General features: G+C 67.0%; 1 protein-coding gene across 2 annotated transcripts; it reads right to left on the reverse strand.

Annotated features, from left to right (window-relative positions):
* Window positions 1–3,086: 3,086 nt before the first annotated feature.
* On the reverse strand, window positions 3,087–14,439 carry DHCR7 (7-dehydrocholesterol reductase). 2 transcript variants are annotated; one of them, XM_070063732.2, is made up of 8 exons: window positions 14,367–14,439; window positions 11,712–11,815; window positions 11,144–11,366; window positions 9,126–9,216; window positions 8,380–8,593; window positions 6,307–6,511; window positions 5,682–5,813; window positions 3,087–3,886 (listed from the first exon to the last, which is right to left on the reverse strand). In XM_070063732.2, the coding sequence occupies exons 2-8, from the start codon at window positions 11,807–11,809 to the stop codon at window positions 3,422–3,424; spliced, it is 1,428 nt and encodes a 475-aa protein (XP_069919833.1). In that variant the 5' UTR covers window positions 11,810–11,815; window positions 14,367–14,439; the 3' UTR covers window positions 3,087–3,421. The 2 variants fall into 2 exon arrangements, with proteins under 2 accessions (XP_069919833.1, XP_069919835.1); XM_070063734.2 differs by lacking the exon at window positions 14,367–14,439 and adding an exon at window positions 11,908–11,942.
* Window positions 14,440–16,044: the final 1,605 nt, after the last annotated feature.

The raw sequence follows: 16,044 nt of genomic DNA on the forward strand, positions 1-16,044 counted from the left end.
ACTTCAAGAAATTCACAGCAAAATGCAATCCTTGTGAGTTTCTGGGGCCGGCGCCATGGCTGAGACTCTGCCTGCAGTGCCGGCACCCCATGTGGGCGCCAGTTCGAGTCCCGGCTGCTCCACTTCCGATCCTGCTCCCTGCTAATGCACCTGGGTAAGCAGTGGAGGATGACCCAAGTCCTTGGACCGCTGCACCCGCATGGGAGACCCAGAAGAAGCTCCTGGCTCCTGGCTTCAGATCGGCGCAGCTCCGGCCGTGGCGGTCATTTGGGGAGTGAACCAGCGGATGGAAGACCTCTCTCTCTCTCTCTCTCTCTCTGACTTCCAAATAAACAAATATATCCTTAAAAAGAAAGTGAGAAAGCAAGCAGCGGCGGCGGCGGCAGAGTCGGGACCCGTGTGCGCCCCAAGCCGGGGCTTTCACTCGCTGCGCTCCGCCCCCTGTGTTTTAATCCACCAGAACCAATCGTACGACTTCACATCGTTTATGGAAACGGAATTAAATGAGGCATTTGTTTTGGTGCTCGAAACCCGTGCCGGCGCTGGTGTCTTCAAAAGGAAAGTCCAGGAGCCGCGAGTGCCTCGGGAAGCCTGCGTGGGTGTCAGTGCCTCTGCTGGTTCCCCGCGACCTCCCCAAGCCCTCCTGGGGGCAGAGGCTCCAGGATGGCCCGAAGGCTGCTGTCCACTCCCCGGATCCCCGTGGGTCCAAGTCTCCCACCCCCCGCCCAGCAGCACAGGAAACCAAGGCCCCGCCCCTCGCTGGCTGTGTCATCGGCGCAGGTTTAACCGGGTCTCAGCCTGACGGCTTGTGTCATCTGGGCAGGATTCGCCCGGTTTCAGCACTCCCTGGTTGTGTCATCAGGGGCAGTTTGCTACCAGCCCTGAGCCTCAGGAACCCATCAGCCCCATGCTGTGACCCGGCCAGCTCCCGGGGACTGAGGCGGGCTGTGGGAAGTGCGTGGTTGGTAGCGTTCTCCCGGCTGGCCCAGCACGTCACTGGGGCCAGCAGACTGGGTTCCAGACAAGGCCGAGGTGGGTGAGGGGGCACCTCCCCGGGGCTGTGGGAGGCCTGGTAGGGCCTTGGGAGCACACACACCCAACCCCGCCCCGCCTCCATCGAGAGGGCGGCCTGCCCAACCCCTGGCAAGGAGGCAGAGCGCCAGGCTGCCTTCTGGTGCCTGGGGCTTCGGCGGCGTCACCGAGAACTGAGTGCGTTTTGCAACTGGCCCATGGCAGAGAGCCGGGGTTCAGCCCTGGGTGAGCGCGGGCCAACGGGGCGGGCAGCCAGGCCCCAGCTCGGCACGTGCAGGAACACGGGTGCACGAAGTTCGGAGAAGCCGAACACACAAACCCCAAACAGCCTCGGCTGATTGACAGACCCGGGATTCGAGCCGAGCGCTGTCCAACCCAGCAGGCCCCAGAGCAGTGAGGGCAGCAGGAGGAAGGCCCGGACCCTGGCTGGGCTCGCGGACGGACCCTGGCTGGGCTCGCGGACGGACCCTGGCTGGGCTCGCGGAGGGACCCTGGCTGGGCTCGCGGAGGGCTGCCCGCCCCTGCACAGCCACACGGTTGCTAAACACTGGGGCCGGAACTTCCGCGTGGGCAGCGGCCCGGGCCCCAGCCCCCGACCACCACACCCAGCTCCCTACAACCCCTGCGAAGAAGAGGGGTCCCGTGTGGTCCGAGCCAGGCGGGGCAGTGTCTGAGACCCCCACAGACCCTTACGCTCAGAGTGGGTGGGGCCGGGCCAAGGCCCAGCAAGAAGTCAGCCTGGGTGGGGCCCACGCCTCCCACTCGGGGCTGTTGGCGAGGGCACCTCCCTGCCCAACCAGGTCCATCTGGAAGCAGAGGTCGCCCCATGCCGGCCCCCGGCCCCCACCCCTCCAGCGCTGCCCTGCCCTGGCCGGGGGCACTGGGCGCTCTGCCGGCTCCTTGCATAGCGGTCAAGCCCGTCCAGCAGACAGAATTCTCACCGTCATTTTTTTTAAAGAGCTGTTTATTTATTTAAGGCAGACGCAGAGAGGTCTTCCATCCACGGGTTCACTCCCCAGATGGCTGCAACGGCCGGAGCTGCACCGATCTGAAGCCAGGAGCCAGGAGCTTCCTCCAGGTCTCCCACGTGGGTGCAGGGGCCCAAGGACTTGGGCCATCTTTCCCTGCTTTCTCAGGCCAGGCCACAGCAGAGAGCTGGATCAGAAGTGGAGCAGTCGGGACTTGAACTGGTGCCCGTGTGGGATGTCGGCGTCGCAGGCGGGGGCTTTGCCTGCTACACCACAGCGCCGGCCCCTCACGGTCGCTTCCTCACACACAGGGACCCTCACATGCAGGAGGGACTACAGGGCTCTTACAGAACTCGGGCAGTGCCAGGTGTTGAAACCCACTTCTTGGAGACTCCATTTCAAAATATTCTGAGTGCAAAGATAAGCGTCTCCCCCCCCCCCCTTCTTTCTTCTTTGAGACGTGAGTTCCCATCTGATGGTGCACCAAATGCCCCCAGTGGCTTCCGGCGGGGGCCAAGGCTGGGAGCTGGGACTGCAGCCAGGTCTCCCGTGCGGCTGGCAGGGACCCAAGTCCTAGCCCTCAGCCCACCTCCCAGTGTGTGCAAGTGCAGGGAGCTGGAGCCAAGAGCCGGAGCTGGGAACCGATCCCAGCCACTCCGCTGAGGACACGCGCTCCATAGCCGGGCCTTCACGGCCAGCCCCAGACACCGTCTAATTCCATGTCCAGGGGCTTGTGCAAGGGGTCTCACAGAGAGCCCCAGGCCCTGCATATGGACGCTGTCTCGTGGTCCAGGGCCACCAAGCGAGTGCTCAGAGCTGGGGGCGCGGCAGACCACGCATCTTACGGCCAGGACGGCCCCTGACACCTCGGCTCTTCACACCCTGGGTGATGTCCCTGGGTGTCCGCGTCCTGCACACCTGGACAGCTCAGAGTCGGCCGCAGAAGGAAGCGCCCCCGCCCCACTGCGCCGTCCCTCAGCGCCCTCTGCTGGCCGACGCAGCACCGTGCACGCAGGCTGCTGGGGAGCCGGTTCCAGGAGCCAGCCTGCGCGGTGCAGGGCAAGCAATGCACCAAGAGGCAGGGAGTGGAGAGAGGGCACAGCTCGCAGGCCAACCTCCACGTTTATTCAACAGAAGTAGGAGTCCCCGAGTGCGGCGGACAGTGCTGGCAAACACCCTGCGCAGGGAAGAGTCCCGGGACGGGCAGGGCGGCGGCTCCGCCCCCAACGGGGCTATGAGTGGCGACCCCGTCACCCTCTGGCCCGGGGACTGAGGCGTCAGTAGTTGCTGCTGGTGAGAAGGCGTCTGGGACAAACTCCCAGAATCCCCCAGGAACGGAGGCGGGGCCCAGCGCTGACACGGACCGGACAGCCGCTGGGAGGCCACACCCGCTTCGCAGCCGCTGCGGCGGGCCCAGTGTTCTAGAAGATTCCGGGCAGCAGGCGGTAGGGCACGGCAGCTTTGTAGCGCGCCCAGTCGGCGCCGTACTTGTTGGCACAGCGGTGCTCGTCCCGCAGGCAGCGGTGGGTCAGCAGGACGGTCATGTACACGACGTAGAAGTAGGGCAGCAGGTGGCCCCCGCCGCAGGCCAGGCAGTAGGCCAGGCTGCCCAGCAGGTCGCCCGTGTAGTTGAAGTGGCGCGCCACGCCCCAGAAGCCGGACACCAGCAGCTTGCTCCGGTGCTTCTGCCCGTCGGCCGAGGTGTACGTGCACTCGATGGCCTTGGGCTTCCGGCCCCAGATCAGGCAGCGGCCGTCCGTGCTGCGGAACAGGTCCTTCTGGTGGTTGGCCATGCGGAAGATGTAGTACCCCAGCAGGCCCAGAAGCAGGACGCCCACGGCGTGCGGGGTGGACAGCTGCACCGGGTGGTAGACCAGGTACAGCCCCTGCCGGCCGGAGGACAAGGCGTCAAGGGGAGGGGCGGGGCCAACCCTGGCTCCGCCTCCACCCCATGACCCACCCCCACCCGCCAACACACCCCTTTCCCCTCCCTCGGGGCGCTGTGTCTCCCTCCGCCTGCCTGTACCTGAAGGGCCGTCAGAACTTGTGGGAAAATGGAATGACAAGGTAAGTAGTTCGCTGCAAGCCGGGACATGAAATGCATTTATTTGGAAGGCAGAGTTATGGAGAGAGAGACAGAGAGACACGGGGAGAGACAGAGAGACAGGGAGAGAGGTCTTCCATCCACCAGCTCACTCCCCAGATGGCCACAACGGCCGGGCTGCACCAGGCTGGAGCCAGGAGCCTGAGCTCCACCCTGGTCTGCCCTGAGGGTGGAGGGTCCGTCCTCCGCTGCTTTCCCAGGCCCATGAGCAGGGAGCAGCCGGGACTCCAGCCGAACCAGCGCCCTGATGTGGGATGCCGGCGGCGTCACCAGCGGGGCACAGCTGCACCACAGCGCCAGCCCCCGTGCGGAGCAGTTTTTCATAATCTGCCGATTCCGCGAACTTTCTGGAGCCCACGATCATGGATCTCCACATTGTCTTGGACCAAACTAAACACATCTTTTCATTCCATCTTCCCTGCCCTGGTCCGCACACGGTCTACCGCTAGGGATCGCCCTGCCCAGCGCCGGCCCGGGAGACACCAGGACTCGGAGTCCCCTCTCCCAGGTGCGAGTCCTGGGTGACCCCTCGGGGACTCTGTGGCACGTGGAAGCTACGCCTCGAACACAGGGCGAACACGCACAGCACGGCCTGAACGTCACACCGCAGCGCCGGCTAGCCGAGGCCATCACGCCGAACGCCGGGGAGCTGAATGAAGCGGAGGACGGCTGTCGCATGGCCGAGGGCCGGAAGGGGGTTTCTGTCCACGGGCAGCCTTCGGCCTAAGCTGGGGCAGGACGTGCCTGTCGGGCCCCGGTCCCCGAGCCACTCGGCAGGCCTCCGTCTCCCTGCCGTGCACCCTGGCTGCTCAGCCTTGGGGCCTCGGTATCCACGGGGACAGGGGAGCAGGGACCCTGGGCCAGCAGTGGTCCAGGGGGGCCAATCGGCACAGCACCCAGGGTGCTCCCCCAGGGGCCCTGCACGGGTGCCCAGATGGTGTTTGGCGGCTTGTGTCAGCTAACGCCTCACCCGTACCCCTCCCCAAGTAGCCGACGGGCCCCCCACCATGCCCCACTCTGCAGCCTCGGGGCAAAGCGAGAACAACACAGCCAGGCCCTTGGCCTGGGCCTGTGCAGGCCCCACACCAGCAGGTGCATCCCGCCAGGGTTGCATGCAGGGTGGCTCCTGTGTGGGGGGCTCCATGGTGAGGCCTCCTGCACCCTCCACTGCCTCAGAGACCCCCGAGGCAGCCCCGGCACGGTCCCCATGCACCATGGAGGCTGGGGGCCACCACCCCGGCTGCCATCCTGGGCTGCGGGCCTCACAGGGTGAACCCCAGGTCCCTTCAACAGTCCAGGCTGAGCAAGACGGGCCTGACTTAACAGTGGGGCGACCTACCTGCCTTTCGTTGCCTTTCTGGGGACAGCATTAAATCAGCCCCCCACCCCCACCCCAGCCGGGCCCGGGTGAGACGCCCCCTGCCCGCTGTGGCCGCTCCCAGCACGGGCAGGGCAGGCTCGGAGGTGGGGTGCGAGCAGCACGCTTTGTCGACTGAAAGGTCTTTGAGCCACCTGGGTTTCCGGGCCTGGGCGCCCTCCCCCTTCCTGCAGCCGGCTCCCGCAGCCGCACCCCTCACCTGCAGCGTGTAGAGGTAGGGCAGCCACACGCAGTCGCCCCAGCCCAGGTACCAGCCGAAGTGGTCGTGGCAGATGTCGATGGTCTTTAGGTACCACGCTTCGTTCCAGAAGAAGTCAAGCACATAGATGCCCTGCGAGACACGGGCCACGTCAGCGGCCTCTCCTGGCCTCTCCCGACCCGCAGCTCCGCGGCGCCCCGGGGGCCAGGCCCCGTGCTGGCGCAGGGAGTGGTGCTCGGCGGGCGGCCGAGCTGTGTGGTCCTGTACCTCCCGCCCTGCCTGGCCACGTGGGACGGGGGCGGGGCCTGGCAGGGGACCAGGACTGGAGCACAGAGGGGCAGGCTCTGGGAGGGCCGCACCTGCCCTGGGACCCCCTCGGCCTAAAGGGGCAGTGTCCCAGCATGCGCACTGCGGGCGGCTCTCGGGGGGCGTGGGGACCTCTGGCCACACAGGGGAGCGTAAGGCGGAAGTGAGGCTCCAGGCCTCAGCGTGGCCCAGCCCCGCCCGGCCGTTGCGGCCATCTGGGGAGTGAACCGGTGGATGGTTGATCCATCTCCCTCTCTCCCTCTCTCCCTCTCTCTGTGACTCTGGGTGAGGCAGGTGGAAGCCAGGGGGCGCGGGCTACCTGGAGGACGTTGACCAGGACCATGGAGTTGGTCACGTGGCCGTAGAGCTCCCGCTGCTTGGCCGCAAAGGACAGGTTGATGAGGGTCCAGGCAACGATGCCGGGCCGCCCGTTGAAGAACAGCTTGAAGTCAAACCACTTCCCGATCCGGGGGTTAAACTCCACGCCCATCATGAAGTTGTAGAAGAAGTTGCCTGTGAATTTGCTTGGGGTGGAGAGAGCAGACAGGTGGCACCGGGCCCATCTCCGCACGCAGCCTGTGGACACGGGTGCTGGGGGCGGGCGGCTCAGGCCGCGGCACCGCTGCAGAGCCCCGCCCCCGACCGAGGCTGCACTGCCTTGCGGTCCGTGTCCAGCGAGAGCCAGGCAGAGACCCGTCGCAGGCTCTGCCCCCGACCGAGGCCGCACTCCCTTGCGGTCCGTGTCCAGCGAGAGCTGGGCAGAGACCCGTCGCAGGCTCTGCCCCAGGAAGGCTGGGAGTCGGCCCTGGGCTGGCCCCGAGGCCTCCCGTCACCCTCCCCAGGCGCCTGTGATGTGGGTGTTTTTGCTTAAGGGATGAAAAGCTGACTCCCACAGCCAGTACCCGAGATCCAGGACCGCGTCCCACACCTGCTGGACACGGGCGTGCCCGTCCGTCTCCCTGGTTACCCAGGGGACACACGCCATGCAGAGGTACCCCCAGTCATCTCCCTGGGCCTCGACGTGACAGCTTGAGGAAACACACTTGGTTTTCACGCGGGTCCCCCAGACTACACCACAAGCCCCACTGCCTGAGGGGTTACACGGGGAGGCCCCGGTCACCTGGTGTTGGCTGCCTGGCTGGGTGGGTGGGTGGATGGGTGGGCGGATTTGGGTGGTTGGATGGATAGATAGGTAGGTGGATGGGTGGGGGAATGGATGGACAAACGGGCAGATGGGTGGGTGAGGGGATGGGTAGATGGGTAGGTGGGTAGATGGATGGATGGGTGGGTGGGTAGATGGATGGATAGGTGGGTAGGTGGGTAGATGGACGGGTGAGTGGGTGGGTGGGTAGATGGGTGGGTGGGTGGGTAAGGGATGGGTAGGTACATGGGTGGATGGTGATTGGGTAGGTAGATGGATGGATGGATGGATGGATGGGTGGGTGGGTAGATGGATGGATGGGTGGGTGAGTGGGTAGGTAGATGGGTAGATGGATGGATGGTTGGGTGGGTAAGGGATGGGTAGGTACGTGGGTGGATGGGTGAGTGGGTGGATAGGAGGATGGATAGGTGGGTAGATGGATGGGTGGGTGAGTGGGTAGGTAGATGGATGGATGGATGGGTGGGTGGGTGAGTGGGTAGGTAGATGGGTAGATGGATGGATGGGTGAGTGGGTAGATGGATGGGTGAGTGGGTGGGTGGGTGGATGGGGGGTTGGGTGGGTAAGGGATGGGTAGGTACATGGGTGGATGGGTGAGCGGGCAGGTGGATGGATGGATGGATGGGTGGGTGGGTAGATGGATGGGTGGGTGAGTGGGTGGGTGGATGGATGGATGGGTGGGTGGGTAGATGGATGGGTGGGTGAGTGGGTGGGTGGATGGATGGATGGGTGGGTGGGTAGATGGATGGGTGGGTGAGTGGGTGGGTGGATGGATGGATGGGTGGGTGGGTAGATGGATGGGTGAGTGGGTGGGTGGGTGGATGGGGGGGTTGGGTGGGTAAGGGATGGGTAGGTACATGGGTGGATGGGTGAGCGGGCAGGTAGGCAGCAGGGTGGCTGAGCTGGCTAACCACTGCCCGCGCATCCCAAGGCTTCCGTAACGGGGACCAGCCAGCAGACTGTCCTGGCTGGGAGCTCGGGTCAAAGCCACTGAGGAAGGGCACTCGGCATCCGGTCCTCTCAGGCCCCGCCAGACGCCGCAGAGGCCACGCCTGCGCCCCCAGCCAGAGGGCGCCTTTCCAGGCCCCCGTCCCGTGACAGCCCTGCGGAAGCGGCCACTGACGCGCCCCAGGGTCAGACAGGCTCCGCCTCCTGCACGGAGCCGCCACCCTCCGAGCCTTCAGCTCGGGCCGGGGCCGGGGGCATCCGCCGCGCACATGAGGCTGAACGTACCAGTCTTTGGCGTTGGTGGGGAACAAGTAGCCCTTGACCATGGCAAAGGTGGAGACGGCGTAGCCGAGGATGTTGGTGCACCACAGCAGCGGGATCCAGTTGTCAAAGATGATGGTGGGCGGGAACCAGGACAGGAGGTGCGCGTTTGCGAACCACAGCAGGTGGGTGATGAGCCAGGCTTGCAGGCCGTTGATTTCGTACTTGTTGACGACCCCTGCAGCGGGAGAGCCGGGAGTCACCGCGGGTCGTTCTGACCCACGTCCAGCCTGGCTGTGGCCCTCCTGGCTGTCCCGAGCCGGCCCAGGGCACCCCGCACGATCCCCCAGGCCGCCAGTTCCAAGGCCAGTGGCGCCTCTCAGCTGTCCACAGAGGACTGACCGTGAGGGCTGGGTCCTGGGAGCCGGGGCAGGGGGCACCACTCTCTGGGGTCCTGACTAGCTGCCCACGGTCTGCAGCTGCCAGCGAGTGGGGCCGAGTCACGGCAGAAGCGAGGGAGTCCACGGTGCCCCGGGCCCCCCACATCTCAGCCTCCCCTATGGACTGGGAGCTCTGTGGACAGACAGGGGCGGGCAGTCCAGCCTGCACCCCCACGCGTGGCTTGAACCCAGACTCCCGCGCACCCCCGCGCCTCCGCAGGGAGCCTCGGGCCTGGGGAGGGGCGGGCCCCCAGCCTGCTCCAGGGGACACAGCCAGTACCCTGCCAGCCTGGGCGTCGAGCCTGGGTGTGGGCGGAGGGGCGGGGCTACCTGCGGGGGTCACGGCCCCTTCCTGGACGCCTCCCACGTAGCCTGGGAGAAACTTATGGCAGAGGTCAGGCAACATCACGTACAGCAGCACCTGAAACACACAAGTTTAAGGTCAACGCCCTCCGCCTGGCAGCCCAGCCACCGGCGTCTGGACACGGACGGGCAGGAGGCCGAGCCGCGCGGGGAGCGGTCCAGCCTCACCCTCGGTCTTGCAGCAGCTCCGACCAGTGGGAGGGAGGCGCCGAGCCGCCCCCACCTCCAGAACAGGCCGCTCCACCTGGGGAGCCACTTCCACCCGGGGGAGGTGGACACGCAGAGCCGAGAGAGCACTCGCGTCCTGTGGGGTGCGCCCTTCTAAAGGGAGCGAGCGGGGCTATGTGGGGTGTTCCCCGCCACGACCTCATTCCAGAACCTGCTAGGACTTTTCGTCACTGCAGAAGGCAGCCTGGCTCCTGGCAGCAGACTCCAGCCCCTCCCAGCAGCCCCAGGGACCTGCGCATGCTGACGGACAGCAGGGGTTTCTGCCTCTGGACAGCAGGGGTTTCTGCCTCTGGACAGTAGGGGGTCTCTGTCTCCGGACAGCAGGGGTCTCTGTCTCCGGACAGCAGGGGGTCTCTGCCTCTGGACAGTCGGGGGTCTCTGTCTCCGGACAGCAGGGGTCTCTGTCTCCGGACAGCAGGGGGTCTCTGCCTCTGGACAGTAGGGGGTCTCTGTCTCTGGACAGTAGGGGTCTCTGCCTCTGGACAGTCGGAGATCTCTGTCTCTGGACAGTAGGGGTCTCTGTCTCTGGACAGTCAGGGATCTCTGTCTCTGGACAGTAGGGGTCTCTGCCTCTGGACAGTCGGGGGTCTGTCTCTGGACAGTAGGGGTCTCTGTCTCTGGACAGTAGGGGTCTCTGCCTCTGGACAGTAGGGGGTCTGTCTCTGGACAGTAGGAGGTCTGTCTCTGGACAGTAGGGGGTCTCTGTCTCTGGACAGCAGGGGTCTCTGTCTCTGGACAGTAGGGGGTCTGTCTCTGGACAGTAGGAGGTCTGTCTCTGGACAGTAGGGGGTCTGTCTCTGGACAGTAGGGGTCTCTGTCTCTGGACAGTAGGGGGTCTGTCTCTGGACAGTAGGGGTCTCTGTCTCTGGACAGTAGGGGTCTCTGCCTCTGGACAGTAGGGGTCTGTCTCTGGACAGTAGGGGTCTCTGTCTCTGGACAGTAGGGGTCTCTGCCTCTGGACAGTAGGGGGTCTCTGCCTCTGGCTCCTCCCCCTCAGGTAACCCTTTCCAGGCTGTTCCACAGAAGCCCGATCAGAACTCGTTCCTGCCCGTCGTCCACAGATGACGGCCACGTGACTCAGGCTGCCCCGGCACTTCCTGCCCCCAGCCCCGAGCTTGCACCTGGGGAGGGGGTGGGCAACAGCTCATCGGGGGGCCTGCCTTCTTCCTGCCCCGAGTCCCTGGAAACCTGAGCCCAGCTCAGACATGGAGCGACACTCCGGGGCTCCCGGGTCTGTCGTGCGAATGGCCCATCCCGCCCGGGAGGCCAGAGGGGTCACTGTGGCTAAGGGTGTCCTTGGCCAGGCCAGGGCTCTGCTGAGTGGTGCCTGTCGCACCAACAGCGTCCCAGTGGGGGCTGGGGACTGTTTCCAAGGCCAGATGTGAGGGCCCCTCCCTGCCTGCTGGATGGCCGTGGGCCGGCCCAGGCCCCCCCCCAGGGTCTTGCCCCTTCCCCCTCCTGAGTGGCATCCAACACCCACTGAAGGTGCGACAGACACACGGTGATGCCTCCATGGACACGCTGGGCTGGGGCAGGGGGCAGGCTGGGCTGGGCTGGGCTGGGACAGGGGGCAGGCTGGGCTGGGGCAGGGGGTAGGTGGTCTGGGGCTGGGGCAGGGGGACGCGCTGGGCTGGGGCAGGGGGCAGGCTGGGCTGGGGCAGGGGGCAGGCTGGGCTGGGCTGGGCTGGGACGGGGGGCAGGCTGGGCTGGGGCAGGGGGTAGGTGGGCGCGCTGGGCTCCCAGGCAGGGCGGCTGACCTGGAACGAGACCCAGCAGGCGTACAGCTGGGCCGCTTTCTTCGTCACCGGCGGGGTCTTGGCCCAGATGTCGGCGAGGCGGGCCCGGCCGGTGGCGAGGTCGGCCACGGGGGCGGTGAGGGAGCAGCTGTACTGGTCACAGGCCATGATGAAGTAGTACACAATGAAGGGCGCGAAGAGCAGCAGGAGGACGACGCTGGCCAAGGAGAACCAGTCCACCTCCCTGCGGGCGGACAGCGGCGTCAGCCCCCGCCTCGGGAGGCCACACGCGCACACAAGGCCGGGGGGCGGCCGTGGCTCCCCGGGTTCCAGGCCAGGGATGCTCGTCGGCCCCTGCCGGAGCCCCCACAATGACAGGACACCGCGCTAGGCCACGGGGGTCGCCGGCCACCAGCTCCGCTCACGTCCACTCCTTCCCACACTGTCCGGGACCCCGTGTCCTGGTTTGTCCAGCTGCTTCCTGTGTGAAACCGGAAGCTACTTGCTTTGGCCTTGACAACAACAACAGACATTTTAAATAGGTCCTAAGACCCCCAGGACCCCACTGGGAGCATGGGGACACCCTTACCAGGCACGGCCCCACTGGCCTTGGGACGCAGGCTGGCCATGGGTGGCACTGCCCAGGTTGTCGGCCGTGGGAGCGCTGGGCTGGGACCTGGCAGCCATCGGGACCTGAGGGTGGGAGGAGACACGGGGCTCAGTTCCCGGGAGAAGAGGCGCCCCGCTGTGTCCCCCCCGCCCCGTCCAGAAGGCCTGGGACCCACAGGCTTCAGGGAGCAGACTCCCGCGGGCTCTGCAGCGTCTGCGTCCAGCCAGCCAGGCCCTGGGGGAGGCGCCCGGGTTTAACAGGAAACGCGTTTTGCATGCACCTTGCACACGGGGTCAGGAGGTAAGTTTATGCAGGCTCTCACCACACCCCTGTTTTGACTGCCACTCAAATGAGGCCGGGTGCGGAAGGCGAGCCGGGCGGCAAGTTTCAGGTGTTGGGGCACCTGGCCGCCGGGTTTCAGGTGAGAGCCGCTGGCTGAGTGCTTTGTCCCCGAGGACACGGGATGGGGGGGGTCACCCTGCCTGGCGCCCCCTCCCCACACCCGCGCTCACTCCTCTCAGCTCCTTCTCCATCAGCGGCAGGGGGGCAGCGGCTGCCTGTGCCACCCCCCACCCCGGCCTGTGCCCTCTGCTGCAGGTACACAAGGAACCCGACTCGGCCTCTGCCCCGCCTGGAACACGTCAGGCAGTGCTGCCGGTCCCCCCCCCCCCTCCAGGCACTGGTGCTGTCCCCGGTTCTGGGTCTGAACGGCTCCTCCCGCCCCCCCCCCCCCCCCCCCCGCCTGTGCCCTCTGCTGCAGGTACACAAGGAACCCGACTCGGCCCCTGCCCCGCCTGGAACACGTCAGGCAGTGCTGCTGGTCCCCCCCCCCCAAGGCACTGGTGGGTGCTGTCCCCGGTTCTGGGTCTGAGCGGCTCCTCCCACCCCCCCGCCCCCCCCCCAAGGCACTGGTGCCGTAACTCTCCTCACGGTGGAGGGCGTCTCCTGAGTGGCCCCCCAGGACAAGAATCCTGTGCCCTCCCTCCCTCTTCTACCAGGTCTAGAACGGGGCACACAGCGGGTGCCCGACAATCACTGGAAGACAGCTGCTGCACCTGGCTACCATCGGGGGAGGGGGCGACGGCACAGCCAGGTCCAGTTACGAAGCTTCAAGGATCCAGGGCTGGCACCTGGCGCAGCAGGCTAAGCCTCTGCCTGGGATGCCGCATCCCACACGTGCCAAGGGTTCGAGTCCCGGCTGCTCCACTGCCCATCCAGCTCCCCGCTATGGCCTGGGAAAGCAGCGGCAGATGGCCCAAGGGCCGGGGGTCCCCGCACCCGCGTGGGAGACCTGGAGGGGGCTCCTGGCTTCAGCCTGGCCCAGCTCCGGCCAAGGGAATCCTCTCTGTCTAATCCAAGACACTCAGCTGAGAGGATGCCGAACGTTGCCACGGAGAAATGATAAACGCTCGGTGACAGGCGCGCCGCCCGTTCCAATCTGATCATCTCGCCGATACCTGGGCACTGAAATGCCAGCGTGGCCTTGTGCACGCCTACGATCATTTCTCAAGCGCAAATGTGTATTTGAAGCAAGTTTTCGGCGGAAAATCAGGACCAAGCGCAGCAGGGGCCCTGGGCTTCTTAGGAGCAGAGTGGGCCCTGGGCGAGGCTTGAGACCTGGGAACGTTCTGAGACTGCTAGGCGGGCTAACCCCGCCAGCACCGGATCCAGGTGACAAGGGAGCCCGCCGGGAGGCCCAGGGCGAGGACGAGGGCAGCCCGCGGTACCGGGGCACAAGGTGAGGGGCCGGTGGCTTCTGCCGTGCCTGCGTGTGTGTGACAGCTCTCGGTGTCCAGAGAGACACACCCACGCAGACAGAGGCCTGGAAACCTTAGCAAGCCGAAAAAGGGAAGCAACCGTCAACTCCAGGGAAAATAAAAGCCACAGCGAGGGGTAAAGAACAAAGAACCCAAGTTTCACCGCGGCGCCTGCTGGGTCAGGGCCCCTGGGCTGCCGGGAGGGCCGGGCCTGGTCCGCACCTTCCCAGGGGCGGGACCTTTGTGGGGTAATCAGTCATCGCCGGAGACCACAAGGCGGGGACTTGGGCGTCCTAGGGGCGGGGATGCCCGGGACCCTGCGGAACCCCGCACCCCCAGGCGCACAGGCGCAGCTCCCCCCAACCTGGAGCCCGCCCAGGGTCGGAGCCTGCGAGCTGAGCGACACCCAGGCCGCGCAGTCTGTGGGCAGCACAGACCCAGGTCCCGGGCGCGGGCGGCGGAGCGCCGTGGGCAGCGCTCCCGCGTGGGAACCCCACTCGGCCACATGCGCGCCTTCGGGTAGCTCCCCCGCGGGGGTGCCGGCGCCCTCCGGCCAGGAGGTCGAGGACCAGAGCCCGCGCAGCCCCTCCCATGCGGGTCGCCCCTCCTTCGGCTGCCCGCCATCCTAGCTGCGGGCCGCGGCCGCGGCGCCCCCATGCACCTGCTCCCCGCGGGCACGAGCGCAGCGGGGCGCCCCCGGCCGGGCCACCGCGGCTCCCTCCGCCGCGCGCCCACGGGGTGCCCCGCGAGGGCCGTGCTGGGCGGGCCCGGGGGCCCACACCTCGGGCCGCTCCTCACCTGCGCGCCCCCGCGCGCCATCACCTCGCCCGCGCCACAGGCGCCCCCCGCTCCCGTAGACGCGCGCCCCCTTCCTCACCGGCGCGCGAAGCCCGCGTCCTCGCCCTGCTCTCGCGTGCGCCCTCGCCGCGCGCCTGGCCCCACACCGGTCTGGCCCCGCGCCGGAGGCCGGCTGCCCACTCGCTCCCCGAGCGGGCCCGCCCCGCCACGCCCCCTCGGATGACGTGGGGCGACAGACGACCAATCGGAGGTGGGATTTGCACCGCCCGCGGCACCTGCGCCCCGCGATTGGCCGAAGAGCCTGAGCTGACTCCTGGCCCACAGCGCGCGCCACTCGGCTGCCGCGGGGCACGAGATTGACGGCCGGGCCCGCTGCGCCCTGTCCTTGGCCCCGCCCCGGCCAAGGCCACCCCTGGGGCTCGCGGCGGACGCCCGGGGGCCGCTGGGGGGCGGGGCGGGGAGCAGCGCTGGGCTCGCGTGCTCCTGCGCGGGGTGGGCCTGGGCCTCCGTGCCTCAGTTTCTCCTGTGCGCGCGGGGCTCGTTTCTGACGAGTGCCACGCGTGTCCAGGTGCGGTTCCACGTGCGCGGCGCTCAGCCACGAGCAAAACGGGCAGTCTCCCCGCCGGAGGGGGGGACTTGAGCACTGCGGGGCGAAGGGGCCGCCAGGACGCGAGTTCTTCTGGGTACAAAAGGTTGTGAAGTCCACGCACGCGCGGCGTCCGCTGCTGGAACAAGGAGAGGCGCGGAGCAAGCAGCCGGCGGGGGGGGGGGGGGGGCACAGGCAGGTCCTCCAGGCAGTGACCCGCCAATGAGCCTCCGGTAGGCACCCCGGGCAGGTGTGGGGGCGCATCTGAGCGTGGGTGGGAGGGGAGGGGGTGCACCCCGAGCAGGGATGAGAGGGGAGGGGGGAGAAAGGGGAGGCAGAGTGCAAGCTGGACCCGTTAGGTGGGAGTGGCCATGCTGGACACTGGCCAGCCCTGGGGGAGAGGGTTCTGACTACCCCATGCCCGGCAGCGGCTGGGCCACAGGAAACCGGGGGCACATTCCCGTGCCCCCCGCCCCGCGACAGGCTTTCCCTGCAGTGGACACAGTAGAGTGCACACCCTGACCCCCACATGGCAGCTGTGACTGTAACCCACCCAAAGGTCAGCCGGCAGCAGGGGCTGCCCAGAGGGAAGCGGTATCATTTTTTAAGATTTAATTAATTAATTTGAAAGGCAGCATGACAACAAGGAGGCATGGAGAGAGAGAGGTCTTCCATCCGCTGGTTCACTCCGCAAATGGCCACAACGGCCAGGGCTGGGCCAGACGCAAGCCAGGGGCCAGGAGCTTCCTCTGGGCCTCCCACGGGGATGCAGGGGCCCCAGCCCTTGGGCCATCTTCCACTGCTTTCCCAGGCCACAGCAGACTGGCGCTCCGATAGGGGTGCGGCATTGCGGGCAGCAGGTGAGCCCGCTGCGCCCCGGCACCGCCCTGGAGGGAAGCTTTCCTGGTGCGAGGTTCCCGGGAAGACACCCCCTGCCTGAGAAGCAAGGCTTTTCCTGGCCAGGCCGGGGGAGGCAGAAGAGGAGGGAGACGGCCCCTCCTGTGGGACACGTGAACCACACGCATCCTCACGCGCTGCCGTCCTCCATGGAAGCGGCGGCAGCGAGCAGAGAGGGGCTCTCGGAGGGGCAGGGACCTTCCCCCCGGAGCAGCCGAGCCATGGGAACCTGCCGGCGCCCTGGGCCCGAGCTGCCTCAGCCACCCTTGGCCTT

Source organism: Oryctolagus cuniculus, chromosome 1, assembly GCF_051225735.1.
Source record: "Oryctolagus cuniculus isolate XC-2025 breed Fujian yellow rabbit chromosome 1, ASM5122573v1, whole genome shotgun sequence".
NCBI classification, from domain to species: Eukaryota; Metazoa; Chordata; class Mammalia; order Lagomorpha; family Leporidae; genus Oryctolagus; species Oryctolagus cuniculus.

Bases quoted from the DNA above. Each gene is read 5' to 3' on its own strand.
- DHCR7 (XM_070063732.2), bottom strand. From the start codon at position 11,809: ATGGCTGCCAGGTCCCAGCCCAGCGCTCCCACGGCCGACAACCTGGGC. The intron at 9,217-11,143 runs GTCAGCCGCCCT...TGTGTGTTTCAG, and splicing joins CCTGCTGGGTCTCGTTCCAG to GTGCTGCTGTACGTGATGTT. The intron at 3,887-5,681 runs GTGAGGGGTGCG...TCCGGCCGGCAG, and splicing joins CCTACCTCTACACGCTGCAG to GGGCTGTACCTGGTCTACCA.